The sequence below is a fragment of the Lates calcarifer genome, linkage group LG7_2, assembly GCF_001640805.2.
Source record: "Lates calcarifer isolate ASB-BC8 linkage group LG7_2, TLL_Latcal_v3, whole genome shotgun sequence".
Lineage (NCBI taxonomy): Eukaryota > Metazoa > Chordata > Actinopteri > Centropomidae > Lates > Lates calcarifer.
Genome location: NC_066854.1, coordinates 4,335,958 through 4,353,006, shown reverse-complemented (window position 1 = coordinate 4,353,006; position 17,049 = coordinate 4,335,958). Strand labels below are relative to the sequence as shown.

The 17,049-nt window shown below is 42.5% G+C and overlaps 1 protein-coding gene across 1 annotated transcript; it reads left to right on the top strand.

Moving 5' to 3' along the window:
* Positions 1-2,727: 2,727 nt before the first annotated feature.
* Positions 2,728-16,555, top strand: obsl1a (obscurin like cytoskeletal adaptor 1a). Its single transcript, XM_018661034.2, has 25 exons — positions 2,728-3,219; positions 4,296-5,580; positions 6,525-6,794; positions 7,011-7,271; positions 7,469-7,774; positions 8,196-8,462; positions 8,557-8,832; positions 8,921-9,035; positions 9,274-9,434; positions 9,587-9,859; positions 10,011-10,286; positions 10,376-10,651; positions 10,796-11,071; positions 11,172-11,447; positions 11,539-11,808; positions 11,959-12,225; positions 12,307-12,576; positions 12,678-12,944; positions 13,666-13,932; positions 14,118-14,230; positions 14,358-14,511; positions 14,758-14,919; positions 15,390-15,494; positions 15,583-15,849; positions 15,958-16,555. Exons 2-25 carry the CDS (start codon positions 4,386-4,388, stop codon positions 16,233-16,235), a joined length of 6,648 nt encoding a protein of 2,215 aa, XP_018516550.1. The 5' UTR covers positions 2,728-3,219; positions 4,296-4,385; the 3' UTR covers positions 16,236-16,555.
* Positions 16,556-17,049: the final 494 nt, after the last annotated feature.

Sequence of the window (17,049 nt, the reverse complement as noted above, 5' to 3'; positions counted from 1 at the left end):
AGTGTACGTGCGCTTTGTAATGCTTCCTCTAGTCTCTGGGGTCAAATATATCATCCTGGGACCAAAATGCTTTTACAGATTTCCAATAAAAAAGCCAGACTTCCCTCTTAATTAGATCACAGTGACAAATGCTACTGAAGAGTTCAGTTCTACAATAAGACACTGATTAAGCAAATTTAATTTCAGTAATGTTTCTTCTTAAATGACAAAAGGCCACAGAAGCCTTGCTGGTAAAATTATACTTTTTCTGACTAGACCATCTTATTTTACTAAATTAGAACACAATTAGAGACCATCTTAATCTGGATCCAGCCCCTTATAAATGTTTTCAATATGAGAACTTACATAGTATACATTATACACAAATGTGATGCTTTACAGATGTGTGATGCAAATTCTCCTGCAAGAGTCATGTAGCTTTGAGTATAAACCTTGTTTTGTTGGAGTTTAGACTGAGTTCATCTTGTGTGGTCCAGTGATTGGTCATTGTAAAATAAAAACAACATCTCCAAAACTAAATCTGCAGCGCCATCTATTGGACAATATTGTGCAAGACAGGTACACCTGCACTGAACATCTGTGTGCACTTGAGTGACTGCTTTAAATCCATTTCCACGCACTCTGAGCACCACCTAGTGTAAAGCAGAACAATCATGTTTTAGATCCAGGGGTGTTTTTCTACCCTTTGATCAGTGAACTAAGGATCCATTTACGGTGTTACAGACTGTATGTGGCTTTATATAACCACTTCATTTTACCTAACTAGCATGGTTAGCCTTGAACAAACCTACAAAGCAGTGTGATTTGGTTGAGAGGGGTGAAGAGGGCTTGACTAAACAGAAAAAGCTTTTCTTGATTTGAAACTAAGTTGACTGACATGCAGTTAAGAAGCCTGCGGTCTCTGTCAATCCTTTCAGCTTTTGATATTGAAACCCAATCTCAGGACAGAAAGCAAGCACCGTGCTTTTGATTCCTGGTGCAGTCATCGTACCTAACAGCTGCAAGGCTGACTGCATTGCAGAGAATGTCAGAGGTACTAGCAGCCTTAAATGGAGCCACTCCTGTGGTGTAAGTCCTCCAAATGACTCTGTTATTCATTTAGCAAATTGTTTAGTGACACATCCTTGTTAGCAGACATCATTTGTTTGTTTTAGGTTTAAAATTACTCAGATATTAATTTCTCCTTATTATATTTCTGGTATTGGGAAGTTCTGAAGTCCATCTGTGTTTGAGATTGTCTGCCAAGTGCGTTAAATCAGCAACCGCCACAAAGAGATCGAAGGTATGCGACCTGCACTGAAGGTCAAATATCTATGACGACAGTTTGTAGTGTGTACCAGCGGCTTTGGCTGCCCGAAACACTCCACTTGAAGAGATAGCTTGGAGAGCTGCTGTCTGAGAATGCACGCAACATGTGTCAACACCGGATTCAAATCTGTCATATGTGGAAGTCCACTGTTAAAAGCATAAACACTGATACTTGTTGGGAGAAAAATGTTTTAGGGTCCAAATATAGTCCAGTTTTAATATTCCAGACACCACTTGTGTGGTAAATTTTATAGATGAGAAATTTTAGTCACACGTTCCAGCATAACAACTCACTTATGGGTCAAACTGAACTCCTTCACCTTAAGTCCTGCCATGAAATACACAATACACACTGAGATATCTTTACAATATATCATTATGGAAGACGGTTTGAAAACATAAAGATACAACTCATCTTTTGATAATTATTGGCACTAAAAATTTGAACAGAGTGTCCTGGAATTAGACACTATATTTAATATATGATAGGCCAAATGAGTCCTGCATTATCCACAGAATAACATATGTTTAATTTGTATTTCCATCCATCTACTTAGACCTGCACTATCAAAGCATGCTGGCAGTGATCTTTTTCCTCCTACTTTGAAATGGTGATGAGACATTAAAACTGTTTCCTAACGCCTTGAGAGTGAGGATTTTACTTGCCAGATCACAATGGGCTTAAATGCTCCCAACACTTTGGCAATCTTTCCCTTATCAATGTCCCATACATCACTGAGAACAGAGTCTCAGGTTAGAGTGAGACAGACACCATTGCTATACAAGAGTAAGGCAATTCACCAGCCATAAGCCACAGCTATTTGTCTGTCTGCACTCTTCCCAAGTTGAGTTGATATTTTAATTTTGTGAAGTCAAACTATCTCAGGGATTTCAGAATCCAAAGTCCTGCATTTTAAAGTATTATGCTGCACATCAGTTTTTGAAAAGTTACTAACTGTAGGTTTGTTAGTTGGCAATTTTTCTAAGCAAACAGTAGTCAAACAGTAGTTGACTGGTTGGATAAAATAACTATTGTCATTCTTGTGATGCAGTCTTAGAACTTTTTGTAATTATTCTTTTTTCCTGTTCATTCTTTAGACTAGTGCTTTATATAAATCCCTTTCTAATACCAATGACACTTATTTGACCCTATTTATGGGTCAGCATGACTCATGAGTCAAGGAGCTCCAGCAGGTGGGGTGTCCTTTCTCTTCTGAGGTTTAACTCAGGATATCTATTGAGCTGTGTGATCCATCGCAGAGCTCTGCCTCCCCTCTATCTTTAGTGAGCCACGGTCTGTGAATGGAGAGCCCTAACTTTATCTGGCCCACTGTCATCGAAGCTGCTGGTATTTTTAGGTGGTGGCTTGCAGTGGCAGCAGCTGCGAAAGCATTTAATGCTGCCCGCCCCCCATTCCAACTCTCCCCTCTCTCACTCTTTAGCCGTTGGACAATGACAGTATCAGAGCTGACGCATAAACCAAGCACTTGACTGAAAGACTGTGGTCATTCTCCTCTCTGCCACCCACAAGCAACCACCAAACCGACAGGACATTACCAAGACATGATACCTGTGACTATGGGCCACCAGGAGTGAATGGAAAATCTACTTTTTCTCACTTGCTTTGACTCTGAGTGACCAGGAGGTGTGTCAAACGTGAGCCAGAATCCACAAACAAACCAAGTGAAGGAGACAAGGAACAAGATCTTCAGCATCTCACAGACCTGCATGACTGTTCTACAGAACAACAGAACGGATATCGTCCATTTCTATGAGTCAAAGAATAATTTACAGAAGGTCCAAAGGTCATATGAATTAGCTGTTGCCAGCTTAAACGTTTTAAGAACATCATTTTAAAGTAGACATCACAACAGGGGCAGGATGCTTTAAAGAGAGCCACTCACAGGAGAGGTAAGTTTATCCTTTAACTCTTCTTTCACAAATAAAATTAGTTTTCTGGTAAATTTTACATGCTGTTTATAGAGTAGCTGGGTTTGTTACATGCTTTTACTGATCATAAGACAAGAAATATCTGACATGCTACACAAAGAGCTATTTTCTGGACTACACATAAGCACATGACTACATGATCCATGCTGTTTAGAAGATGTGAGAGCATGGTGCGTCATATAGCAGGGACGGCTGCAATTCTTAACACCAAAAGAAAGATGGTGACAACACAAGGCAAACAAATAAGCCACATGAGAAACACTAACATTTTCCACTGACTGCTAGTCTTTCACCAGACAGAGGAGTTCAGCTCTAGACAACAAATAACTTGGGTTGCTGCTAAACCGTGAAGATGTATAAAACATGACAACAATGCAACAATCCAGAAACAGAGAATTCATCAGGAATGATACAGCTGACATACATGCTCTATACACACATACATTTATGGGTCAGTTTTGTCTCAGTTTGTGACTGCAGGTGTGTCACTGCACAGTTTGTGTGCTATGTGACACATGGTCTCCGGTGTCTTTTTTTGGACAGACTACTTTATAAATACACTCTTCAATGAGTTACAGCACCAGCTGTGAGACAACTGAGAGTGGTTTACGTTTGCTCAAATCCCACTTAACTAAAAAACTAAACATGTGATAAACACCTTACCCAACATGTTTACCTCAGTTCAGCTTCACTAACTACACTGAGTATTTTGGAAGTTTGAAACACTTCAATACAATCCTCTTTGATTTAAATCAACCACGTCAGTCCCATGATAAGAAAATGGTTCATTTTAAAGCAAATTCCAGATATTTCTTTCAAAAATATTTCACATTTGATATTCAATCATCTGGTTTGAGTCAGTTGTAAACAGAATTGTACAGAGTGTGTCAGAGCAGGAATACTCCACTTCAACTGATATACTGTAAGGATGTAAGTTTAGATTGTTATGGTTTTCAAGACTTGGTCTGGGCAAGTTCTGCAAATGCAAGTCTTTCCCTCTATTGCCCTCTTAAACATACATTTTCTCTGTCTCACAGCTCTTTCACCATAGATAAGAGGATCATTTCCAGGCAATTCCATCACAAAAGAGATTTCTTCACTCAAACCAGCAAGAAGGTGACATTATCATGGATATTTTTGGAGGTGCTCCACGTGTTTTGGGCTACCCACGCCCTGTAGTGGCACAGTGTGGCACAGATGCCACACTGAAGTGCCAAATTGGTGGAGACCCTCGTCCTGATGTGATCTGGGAGCGTAAAAATGTCCAGATCTTGTCTGAGGGACGCTACAAGCTCTCAGAGGAGGGAAAAGCGTACCTGCTCACCATTACTGGAGTGACTCAGCAAGATGCTGGCCAGTACATATGCAAGGCTAGAAATAGTATAGGTGAAACATATGCAGCAGCCTCCCTGAAAGTGGAAGGAGAGGCCCAACCACAGGGAGGGGAGCAAAGGCAATTAGGGGTCAATGGTGTGAGGCAACCAATGATGGAAAATGGAGAAACTGAAGGACACATGAATGGCTACTGCAAAGTGCAAAATGGTGAACACAGGAAAAGAAATGGAGAGGAGATAAATGGAGAACACAAATGGAGCAGCAAGTTAAGTGAAAAAAGAGAAGAGGTTGATTTGACATCTGATGATAAGCCAAGATTCCTCATCAAGCCCCTCTCTCTGCGTGTAGATAGAGGAGAAGATGCTGCCTTCTCCTGCAAAATCTGGGGCACTCCTTTGCCAGAGGTGACATGGGAGAAAGATGGGAAGAAGCTGAATGACATCTTTGAAAGTTCACACTTTAGTGTGAGCAATCAAGATGGTGGCTGGTTCCAGCTCAAGATCTACAGGACACGCATGCCAGACAAAGGTGTCTACACCTGCAAGGCCATGAACTGCAATGGTGAGGCCTTGGCCGGCGCTGTCCTTCTTGTTGAGCCTGTACCAGAGCGAGAGGAGGGTAAAATGTCCTCAAATGGTCATACCAATAGTCAATGGTCCCCAAGGCACAGGGGTGGGCGACTCAGTTTGTCGAGGATCAAAGAAGAGCAACCTGTCAACCCATCTACAGCTAAGAAGTTTGCAGTGGCAGAGGGGAAACACGCAAAGTTTCGCTGCTTTGTAACAGGGAAACCGAAACCCGAGATCATCTGGAAGAAAGACGGGGTTCCCCTTGAGCCCGGGAGACGACACTTGATATTTGAGGACAGAGAAGGTTACTACACTCTAAAGGTTCTGTACTGTAAAGAGCAGGATACAGGGCTGTATGTTTGTGCAGCATCAAACGCTCTTGGAAACACCCTCAGTGCTGTTCACCTGTCTGTCAAAGGTAGGAGTTCCCTGGTTTACAAAAAAACTGTTTTTACTACAGTTTTAACTGGCTAAACACACAGATTTGCAAAAGTGATATTATTGTAAATATCACTGTTATTTATTTATTTAAATGATTATGAATCTGCTTAGGGAGAATCATCTAAAATGAACGGCAGGCAGAGCAAAGAATACAACAAATTTTGAGAGATTCTGTGTTGGTTTCGCTCATCATTATAAGTTAACATTTTAAAAGGTCCAAATGAATGGGTCATTGTGTCTCTGATTCATATCTCCACCCACATAGATAAAACCTTGGGTCATAAGCCGCACTTGTTGAGGCTAATTGCTTTGTGTGCATTGTTGAAATATATGGCATCACCTCTTGAAGTAGTTAATTATTTTGTCCTAATCCCTTAATAATGGGCAGATAATTCTCAGGGTCACATAACTTATCATAAGCACAGTCCTGTACTGGGCCAGCTGCCTCTATCATAAGTGTTAGTTTAATCTTGGGGTCAACATGTCAGCCCTTAATATACAGATAATATGGAGTGGCATTACATCAGCTGAGCAATGCATTAAAGTATTCAGTGGTGGCATGAGAGATTCAAGCAACAAGAAGTCTGATATCTGACCAGCTGACATAATGTGGACATCTTGTTTTGTGTGTTTTGGCCATATTAAGATGATCTTAACATTCCACAAAAACTCAAATTAATTAACCGAATCACTAAAATATACTTTTACTTTAACAATGCAAAACGGCTTCTTTTGTATTTTAATAATCCAATAAATCCCTGCTCATGTTGCATGGATGTAATACTGAGCACGTATTTGAAATATTTTAAGCCATTTGAGTTTTAAACTACACACTACACTACAACTGAGACCTATAACCAAAATCCACAGCAGTAATCTTTAAAAAAATGCACTTTAAATACCTGTTTCCTTTTTCTTCAGGCCCAGCTGTGCGGTTCAGGCGTCCATTAAAAGATGTGGAAGTGAAGGAGCGGGATGTTGCTGTGTTGGAGTGCGAGGTGCCTGATGAGTCGCTCCCAGCCGCCTGGTACCTGGAGGACCAGAGGCTGATGCCCAGCAGTAAATATGGGATGGAGCAGAAGGGAACCAAACGAAGACTCACCATCCATGATGTGGGGACAGATGACGATGGAGTGTATCTCTGTGAGATGCCTGATGGAGCAAAGAGCATTGCAGAGCTATCAGTTAAAGGTATGGTGTCATGAATGCAGAAATACAGTTTTAAGGTTTGTACAAAGCAACCTGTACAATGTGATAGAAAGATAAAGAAGATACAGTCTCCTGCTTTGTCAATTTATATTCTTATGGGTATTGATTTTGGCAGGAAATTCTCAATCCTGAATTTAAACTCGAGCTAAAATGAGAAAAACTTGCTGTACAATACAATTATTTTTTCTCTACTTCCAGGTACTATTGTTCGTAAACTTCCTCGGAAGCTGGAGGTCCTCGAGGGAGAGAATGCGGCGTTCTGCGTGGAGGTGGAGGATGACGACATGGAGGTCCACTGGTTCAAAGATGGTCTGAAGCTACATGAAACACACCAGACGATCCTCAAGTCTTTTGGCAAAACTCACATTCTGGTCTTTGTCAACGTGGCCCATCATGACTCAGGGGTAGTGACCTTTGTCGCAGGGAGATCCAAGACCTCATCACGCCTCAAGGTCAAAGGTACTTGGTCAGGCTTTGTCGTGAACTGGTTAGCCAAAGATTCTGAGGATGAAATTCTTTCGAGCGAAAACTAAAAAGTGAGATAGCAAAGGCGTATTTAAACTATATAGTGTTCAGATCTTGTGTAAAACTAGACTTGAATTGTTTCCATAAAGAATTTCTCTCTTAACCACACCCTCCTTCTCTCTGTCCTTTAGCCTCAAGACACAGTCCCCCTATCTGTCCTGTGGGTGTCAAAATGGATGTAGATCGACCCAACAGTGCCCTCCTCACCTGGGTTCCTGCTCCCAACAGCCCGACATCCACCCGCTCCATCTTCGTGCTGGAGAGACAAGAAGTGGGCTCCCAGGAGTGGCAGAAGGTTTTCACCTCAGAGACCGCCACCTCAGCTGAGGTCACTGGTGACACCGTGCCATGTGAAGGCAACTACCGCTTCCGAGTCTGCTGCATCAACAAGTACGGACGAAGTGGTCATGTGGAGTTTCCCAAAGTCGTCCATCTGGGTGAGGAAATGACTGGTTATCTGTTTGTATTAACAGATAACACTGTTTTCTTCCCTTTAAAATGTCAATATCAGTATTGGCCACAGAAATCAGGAGTTGCTGACTATTTTCCAAAGTTGACATTTTAAAATTGATTTTCTTCCATTAGTTCACATCAGCATGGCCTGAGAATTAATTTACAAACACAAAGATTGTCTTGAAAAGTGAGAAAAATCAGAGTGAAATCAGAGTGAACACTGTGAAACCTATAATGTGTTTTTTGTTTTTTTTTAAGATGATTATTCAGCAGCTGACTAAAATCTAAGATGACAAATTGCCCTGGACCGCACCAGTTGGAAAACAATCTTGCCAACAAATGCATCACCACACTGTAATACAATTCTGACAAATATATATTTTTTTCCTTGGGCTTTTCTCTTAGCTCCTGGGCCCAAAATTCGCAGTCACCTTCAAGCCTGTGAGGTAACGGAGGGAGAGGATGCTCGCTTCTCTATCGAACTGTCTGCCTCAATGGTTGGAACCTGGTTTCTGAACAGTGCTCAACTGCAGCATGGTGGGCGATACTTGATAAAACAGTCTCAAACACAGCACTCCTTGGTTATCAGTGACACTCGTGCTAAAGAGGACACAGCAGAGGTCACGTTCATAGCCAATGGAGTCCGGGATTCAGCTGTGCTCAAAGTTAAACGTAGGTGTTGAAATCTGTTAATCTTACTACATCTAGTTTATCACAGAAGAATGTTCTGGGAATTTGTTTCATGTGTATGTTCATTTCTTTCCAGCTGCTGTGATAAAATTCAGCCCTCTGTCAGAATTAGACAGCAAAAAGAAGGTGGAGACTGGTGATGCTATTGTTCTCTACTGTGAAGTCTCCCACCCCTTTGCAAAAGTATCCTGGTTTAAAGATGGCGAGGAGCTCCAGATGACTGATGGCCTCAACATCCAATCAGATGGGAACATGAGAAGGATTGTGATCCAGTCAGCTGATGCATCTCACTCTGGAGTTTATACATGTGAAACCTTGGGGGATGTTATCAAATTCAATGTGAATGTTGGAGGTAAAAGATATCAGAACAGCAAGTCCATCGTCTAGTACCTTGTGTTCCAGCTGTTGATGTCCTTCCCTTCCTCCTCCTGTTTTTTCAGGTCCTCCTGTGGAGTTCAGTCCGGTCCCAGAGGAGGAGCGCCATAAGAGCAGCATGGAGTTGGACCCTGTGGTGCTGATCTGCCATGTTTCCAGAGAGGATGCTGAAGTCACCTGGTAAGGAGTAAAATCCTGTTAGCAACATGAATAACAATATTATTTACTGCTCTTTTCAAATTCTGTTTGTTTCTTTAATTTAGTAATTCATTGCAAGCTAATGTACTCACACAGCAGCCATTACTGAAGGGTCTGACTCAATTTATCTACTCTTTAATAGGCCAGTTTAAATGTATGTCTATTTAGTGTGTAATTTGACATTTATTTTATAGTTGTCTTTATCAAATTTGTGTCCCAGGTATAAGGAAGGCTGTGAGATCTGGCCCAGTGATAATATAACTCTGCAGGCAGAGGGAACTGTGAGGAGGTTAATAATCCGCTCTGCAGAAATCTCAGATGCTGGCAGCTACACCTGCCAGGCAGGAAACAACAGCATGGAGTTCACTGTCAATGTCAGAGGTACGGGGACATTTCTGGTTCCTGTTTGTTCAAGTAGTAGATTTGCAACACATAGATCAAGTCATGAAAAAGATAAAAGGTGCTATTACACTCACATTAGTTATATTAGAAAGATGAATTGACCTCGCTCTGCTTCTGTTATCTACAAACAGAGCCTCCAGTGATGATTGTGGAACCAAAGGATGATGTCGTGATGGAAAGCTACATCTCAGAGGAGATCCACCTACAGTGTGAACTTTCACGCTCCAGTGGGAAGGTGCAGTGGTTCAAGGATGGTCAGGAGGTGGAGGAGAGTGACAACATCCAGCTGATATCTGAGGGTCCTTACAGGAGGCTGACCATCCCCTGCGGATCAGTGGAGGATGGTGGAGAGTATGTCTGCAAAACAGATGGAGACTCTGTCTTCTTCCAGCTTACTGTCACAGGTTTATACTCACTTCTGGTTCTGTTATATTCTTACTAGAAAGGTCTAGAATCACTTATTTATTTAAGATATACCAAAATGCTTTACACATTTGTAAGATTTCCAATCCTAACCTGGTCAAATAAAGGTTAAATCTTTTCTTCCTGCTCCAGAGCCACCAGTCCGAATTGTTTCCCCCACTGAAACAGAGCTGGAACTGACCCATTTAGCCCCAGAGAGGCTGGAGCTCAGCTGTGTGATCTCCCAGTCAGATGCCCCTGTCCGCTGGTACAGAGATGGCTTGGAGGTAGAAGAGGGCCCTAATTTGATCCTGGAGGTGGATGGGGCCCAGCGCAGGTTAGTTATACCGACGACCACTGTGGACGACACAGGGGAGTACATATGTGACACTGAAGATGACTCTGTGGCGTTCCTGGTAACTATCACAGGTAAGAATCTTGATGAATGTATAGAATTTTGATTGCATTTCTATCATTTGTGACTCTTTTTAATGACTTCAATGCTCCTTTTCCTTCAGAGCCACCAGTGACACTTACCCGCCCCAAAAACACACCTGACAAACTGCAGAGCTTTGCCGGCAAACCAATTGTGATGGAGATCGAGGTGTCCCGGCCAAGTGCAGAAGTCAGGTGGTGGCTGAATGGCAAAGAAATAGAGGAGAACAGTAACGTCACCATCACAGAGGACGGACTCATCCGGCGTCTGACCATCCATGTTCCTACCCCACAAGATTCTGGAAAATATACCTGCGACGCTGTTGATGATAAAATTGATTTCCAGGTCAAAATTTCAGGTAAGAGGCATAAGTTGGCTTTGGAGATTAATAATAATAATAATAATAATTTTCCACACAAAAGCAATTTTAAAGACCACCATTGTATTATATTATTGTTTTATATTATGTATTGTATGTCAATATGTAATTCTGTATCCTCAGAGCCTCCAGTGAAGATCTTAAGGAAGTCAGAGATCAAGACAAATCTAAAATCCCTGATTTCTGATGACATTGTGCTGGAGTGTGAACTCTCCAGAGCCAATGCTGTCGCCAAATGGTACAAGGATGGCTGTCGTATTGAGGACGATGAAAGGTTATGTGAAGAGGAAGAAGGCTCTTTCCGCTCGCTGGTCATCCTAAATGCTGAGCTCAGAGACTCAGGAGAGTACTTCCTGGATGTTGGAGATGACAGCATCAGCTTCCAGGTTACAGTGGAAGGTAAAATCCATTTAGTTGGTTTTATTGTTGAAGGAGGGAATTTGTTAAAAAAAATTCTCACTTGAGTGAATCACCCATCTTCTCCCTTTTTTGGTTTTAGAGCCTCCAGTGACCATTGTAGGAAACTCAATTGACCCTGACTACCAGGACATGGTGGCAGGTGATGACCTGATCCTGGCCTGTGAGGTGTCCCGTGCCAACGCCCCCGTCCAGTGGTACTGCAATGACAAGCTGCTCACCAGTGACTCCCGTACCTACATAGAGAGCTATGGGACTCTAAGGAAAATTATCATCTCAAATGTCCAGCCCTCAGATTCTGGGAAGTACATGTGTGACGCTGTGAATGACAAGATGATCAGTGTGATCCGGGTTCAAGGTACAGACTAAGCGTGTAAGTCTCAGGAAAAAAATCTTTTTCTGATCAAAAAGGTATCTAACATTTGCTTCTCTTTTCTTTTACATCAAAGAACCTCCAGTTATGTTTGTGAACAAGGAGGATGACATCGTTGTGACGGGTTACGAGGCAGAGAGTGTGACCTTAACGAGCTATGTGTCCAAGGAAAGTGCTCTAGTGCGTTGGCTGAAAGACTGGACGCCTGTTGAAGGTGAACGCTACCAAGCACTCATGGAGGGCCATAAACGCACCCTCACCATCAACCCTTTGAGGCGCTCTGATGCTGGCGAGTACACCTGCGATGTCAACACAGACCAGATCCACTTCAGCCTGCTGGTTAAAGGTTAAAATTTCATTTTCATTTCATCATCCAGTAACATTGTATTCAAGATCAAGATTCAAGATTTTTTATTGTCAATTTTCTCTATGTGCAGGACACACTTCAGTGTGGACTGAAAAGCCATATTAAATTTGGGTGTTTTCTGCAATACAGAAATGAGAATCAAGTTTGTGAAGCCACTCAGGGACACTGTGGCCCATGCTGATGGTATGGTGACCCTTCGCTGTGAAGTGTGCAAGCCAAAAGCAGACGTCCAGTGGCTGAAGAATGGTGTGGAGGTGGTTGCAAGCAGGAGGTTCACCATTCGGGCAGATGGAGTGGAGCGAAGCTTGACCATCCACCGTTTAAGCAGAGAGGATGCTGGGGAGTACACCTGCGAGTCCAGAGATGACCGCACTGCGGCTTCGCTGAGAGTAGAGAGTAAGTATGCCTATACTCAGCTTTTCTCTTTTCTTACACAAGGAAACAGGGTCATATGTTTTCTTTCTTATGTCTCTTCAGTGCCTCGAGTGGTGGAGTTTCTCACAGAGCTCCACAACACCACTGTGCTTGAGGGAGAAGATGCCACTTTCAAGTGTGTGGTTTCCCCTGAGGATGTTCAGTTGGTCTGGCTCATGGACAACGAGCCTATCACCCTGGGTAATCGTTTCCAGGCAACACAGAATGGCCTATGCCACACGTTGGTGATTAAGAAGTGCCAGATGTTGGACTGTTCAAGGATTACAGCAGAGGCAGAGGGACAATTGAGCAAAGCCAGCCTCAAAGTTCAGGGTAAGATAATTAAATGAGTGCAAAAGAGAGGAAGTGGTGTATTACCAGGATTACCAGCAGGTTAATGTAACCTTACTTCTGTCTGTCCCCATTATATCCAGAGACTCAGGTCATGTTTACTAAGAAAATGGAGGCTGTCATGGCAGAAGAGTTTGGAGAAGCCACCCTGGAAACAGAGATCAGCCTGGAGACAGGCGAGGTCCAGTGGATGAGGCAAGGGGTGGTCATCCAGTCCGGTCCCCGACACACATTGGCCCAGAACGGCTGTAAACGCAGTCTGACCATCCACAACCTGGCTCTGTCAGACCGGGGAACCTACCGCTGCGAGACTCTGCATGACCGGACACAAGTCAAACTCAATGTAGAACGTAAGTGTTACTCAGACATGAAAAGGGAAGACTCCCCTCCCTTCTTACACTTTTCCATTTAAAGGCACAGACATTCTCTCACAGACTTTCTAATGTTTGGAAACAGCTACAGAAAGACATTAGCAGGAATTATACAGGAGTCAGTGCAGTGTGCCACTTGACTAGCATATCATCTGACACAGATGAATTCTGGGAAGATGAAGAACAGTACATATATGTGTCTTTCACAGTATGTCACATGTAAAAAGATACTAGGAAGAGCAGGGCTGGACCTGTAAGTGTGAAAAGGTTTTTGAAACACAGCCATGCTGTCATACAATCTTGTGCTGAATGACACAGTGACAATGGACCATGGAGCTACTGTAGGTGTTGTTTTTGTAACGCGATAAACTGAGCTGTGTCTATATTTGAACCACCTTTTGTTGTCCTTGAAAAACAGACTTCTCTCAATATGCAGTGGAAGTGTTAGCTGTGCTTTAACACAGTATGATTATATTTAAAATGCAATTATGATTTTAAATATAATTATGTCAACACAAAGTTTTGCCAAACAGATGCATGCCCCACACTTTATCTAGATTTTTAGTAATTATTCTTCACCGATATCTTTTCTGAATATGAATGGCATCATCTAATCCTGATACAAATTCTACGAATTAGAATATAATTATATTAATTTAAACTCACACTACTCTACTCTGCCTCATCTCTCCAAATCCAGCCCGTAAAATCTCCATCCGTAAAGGCCTGATAGACCAAGAAACCTTTGAACGAGAGACCGCCTCCTTTGAGGTGGAGCTCTCCCACACAGATGTGGAGGGAATTTGGCAGAAGGACGGCATTCGGGTGAAACCAAACAACCAGTGGCGGGTGAGCACCAATGGGCTGGTTCACGGTCTCACCTTGTCCAACCTCACTCTGGAGGACACAGGTACCATTGTCTTCTCTGCTGAAGGGGTGCGCACTTCTGCCAGACTCACAGTCAAAGGTAACTACAGCCTGTGGATGTGAAGCAAAATGGATTGTGATGTAGATTTAAGGCAAATGTGCCATCACAGGACTGTTCAAATTGATTCTGGAAACGTCAAAGAGAGAGAGAAAAATCACCATAACTAATTTATTAAGTTTTTGATTTGCTGATTCACTGACTGAGATGATTGACTGAATTGACAGAGACACCAGTATCTATTTTGAGAGTGCTGTCTGATGTCCGTGTGGAGGAGGAACTTCCTGCCACTCTGGAGTGTGAATTCTCCAGACAAAATGTTGAGGTGAAATGGCTTAAGGTAAGACAAACCAATAGATCCTGTCATTGTACCTGACTATGTTTTGGCTCATTGTAGAAAAAATATAAGATTTGATGGGAACAGGTTTTAGACTAATGAGGAATACCTTGTCTTTTCTGTGAATCAGAATGGGACGGAGCTTAAGCCTGGGAAGAACTGTCGGATTTACTCCATGGGTCGGAAACGGTTCTGTCAGATCCTGCAGTGTTCCCGGGCTGATTCTGGCACTTACACATGTGACACGGGGGAAATTAACACTTCCTGTTCACTGGAGGTGTATGGTAACTGTCTGAATGGATGCTGCTATAACACACATCCCATTAAAACTTTGAACAACAGAGTCTGCATGAGTACATTTATATGAAAATCTACATTTTGATATAAGTTTCATGTTGAACTGTGCAGCCAGTGAAGTAGCTGCAGTTAAGCCTGTACTATGCCTCCATCTAGTGGTTTTAAAGAGAAGTTTAATGTTTCAAGTGAAACATCTATTATCCCTGATCTAAATCTGTTTACTAACCTCACAGAGCATGAGTTGGAGATAGTGCAGGATCTGGAGGATCTCTATATTCAGGAGGACCAGAATGCTGTCTTCATGTGTGAGGTTTCTCTGGAGGATGTGACTGGAGAGTGGTACAAAGATGGCCACAAGATCCGGCCGACCAGCACCATCAAGATCCGCACTGAAGGTCAGAAAAGGAATGGCTTGATTATTGATGAGACTGGATGATTCTGTTAAGGCTGAGAAACAAATACCCACAAGAACTTTGCACAGATAGCATTTGATTGAGTAACAAATGCACTGTAGGTGATGTAAGGACAATAACACAACAACCAGTGAGATGGCCAAACCATAAATACAGTGTTTATCACAGTGCACATAGCAAATTTAAAAGGAAAAAGTGACCCAGCACCCTGCTACTAAACTAGTGACACTAGTTTGTAGAATGACCACTGGTGGGCAGAAAAGGAACTGCAGGGAACTGTGAGGCCTAGGAGAGAGCAGAGAGCAAAAAACAAAACATACAGATGGGCTACAAATTCAAGGAAAACCTACAAATGTCTCAAAGGTGTTGGGCTACCACAAGCCACCAGAACCACTTCAGTGTGACTAGATTATTGAAATAGATTATACAAATATGTTGTCATTCTCTTTAAGGGACCAAACACTTCCTGCTGATGTGTAATGTCAAAGCTGAAGATGCTGGAGAAATCCGCTTTGTAGCCAGAGACATTGAATCTACGGCTTACCTTGAGGTAGAAGGTAAGCTATTTTTTTACATCTAAAACATCTTAGTTAGCAGCTTAACAATGTTCAGAACCGAACCAAAAAAAAAATGTTCTTACTGCAGAGCTTCCAGTTTCCATTGTCAAACCCCTGCGTGACCGAACAGCCCTGGAAAAGCATCGGGTGATCCTCGAGTGCACCGTTTCCTCACCTCGCTGCAGCGCTACCTGGTACAAAGGCAGGGAGGAGCTGGTTTCGTCAGATCGAGTGGACATTTTGGCTGATGGCTGTTCTCATAAACTAGTGATCCAACAGGTAGCTGTGGAGGATGAGGGCACCTACAGAATCGAGATTGGGGAGCACACATCTAAAGCCAAGCTCATGGTGGAAGGTAAGATGGGTGGAGAGCTGGGGAGTTTTAAGGAATTTGTGTCCACAAAATTTCTTACTGTGTTCCCTCGAATGGTGATAACGCTTCTTTCCCTTCGTGCTGCTGCAGCCCAGGCTCTTGTGATGGTCAAAGAGCTTGAGGACGTGGAGGTGATGGAGTCTGAGCCAGCCGCTTTCCAGTGCGAGGTGTCTGTCGCCATAAGCAAGCCTCCCATTTGGACTCTGAATGGAGAAACCCTTCAGGCGGGCCCCTCTGTCCGGCTGGAAAACCACGGGACGGTCCACAAACTCACCCTGAAAAACACCAGTGTGGACATGAGCGGGATAGTCAAGTTTACCATGGGCAAGGCCAAGAGCAGCGCCACGCTCAGTGTTATGGCAGAGTAGGAGAACAAGAAAGAGAAAAGCAAGTGACTCTGAGAGAAAGAAAGAAAGTGAAGAAACTGACTGCAAAAATGGGAATTACTCATGTCTCCTAGAACTCCATTTATTGTGATTGGATGGCCAGCACTTTCTCCTCTGAGTTTATTTCAAACTGAGGGTATTCAGTGAGGCTGGACTAAGCATTTTAAACCTGAGGCATGTTTCTTCAGTCCAGTTATTCCTTTTTTTTACAGTGTAGATGATATTTATTTGTCTGGTTGACCTCACATTCTTGTATTTTGATGAAAACCCCCCAAAATAAAATATAAAGTAACAATGGTTAATTCCATAGAGACAAACTGATTTACTGATTAAGACACTAGCACACTCAAAAATACTGAACAAGGACCCATATATACAGTATAATCAATGTAGAATAAACTGTGGGACAAGTAGTCCATTAATCAATATACTCACTGCACTGATTGCTTAATAAATTAATGAGTTCAGTCATTTCAGGGACATATTAAGAAGTCTCCCTGGATTCCGTGAAATTATAATGTTAATTTTCCATCATTTCGTGAAAAAAATCAGCAGATTGTTTGATAACGAAAACTTTTCGCTGTTAATTGCAGCCCTCATGTTCACACTCTTATGGATTATGAGGCACCATTAAGTAATTTTCTTTGAAATGTGGTGAGGTAGAGGTATAAAGTCGTATATAATGATATTACCTCAACATTGTATTCTTAAAACCGCACTGCACTGTACTTTTACAGATCATAAATCAACTGTTTATCACCAACAAACTGCTACTAGCTACGCTCGGTTTCTGCCT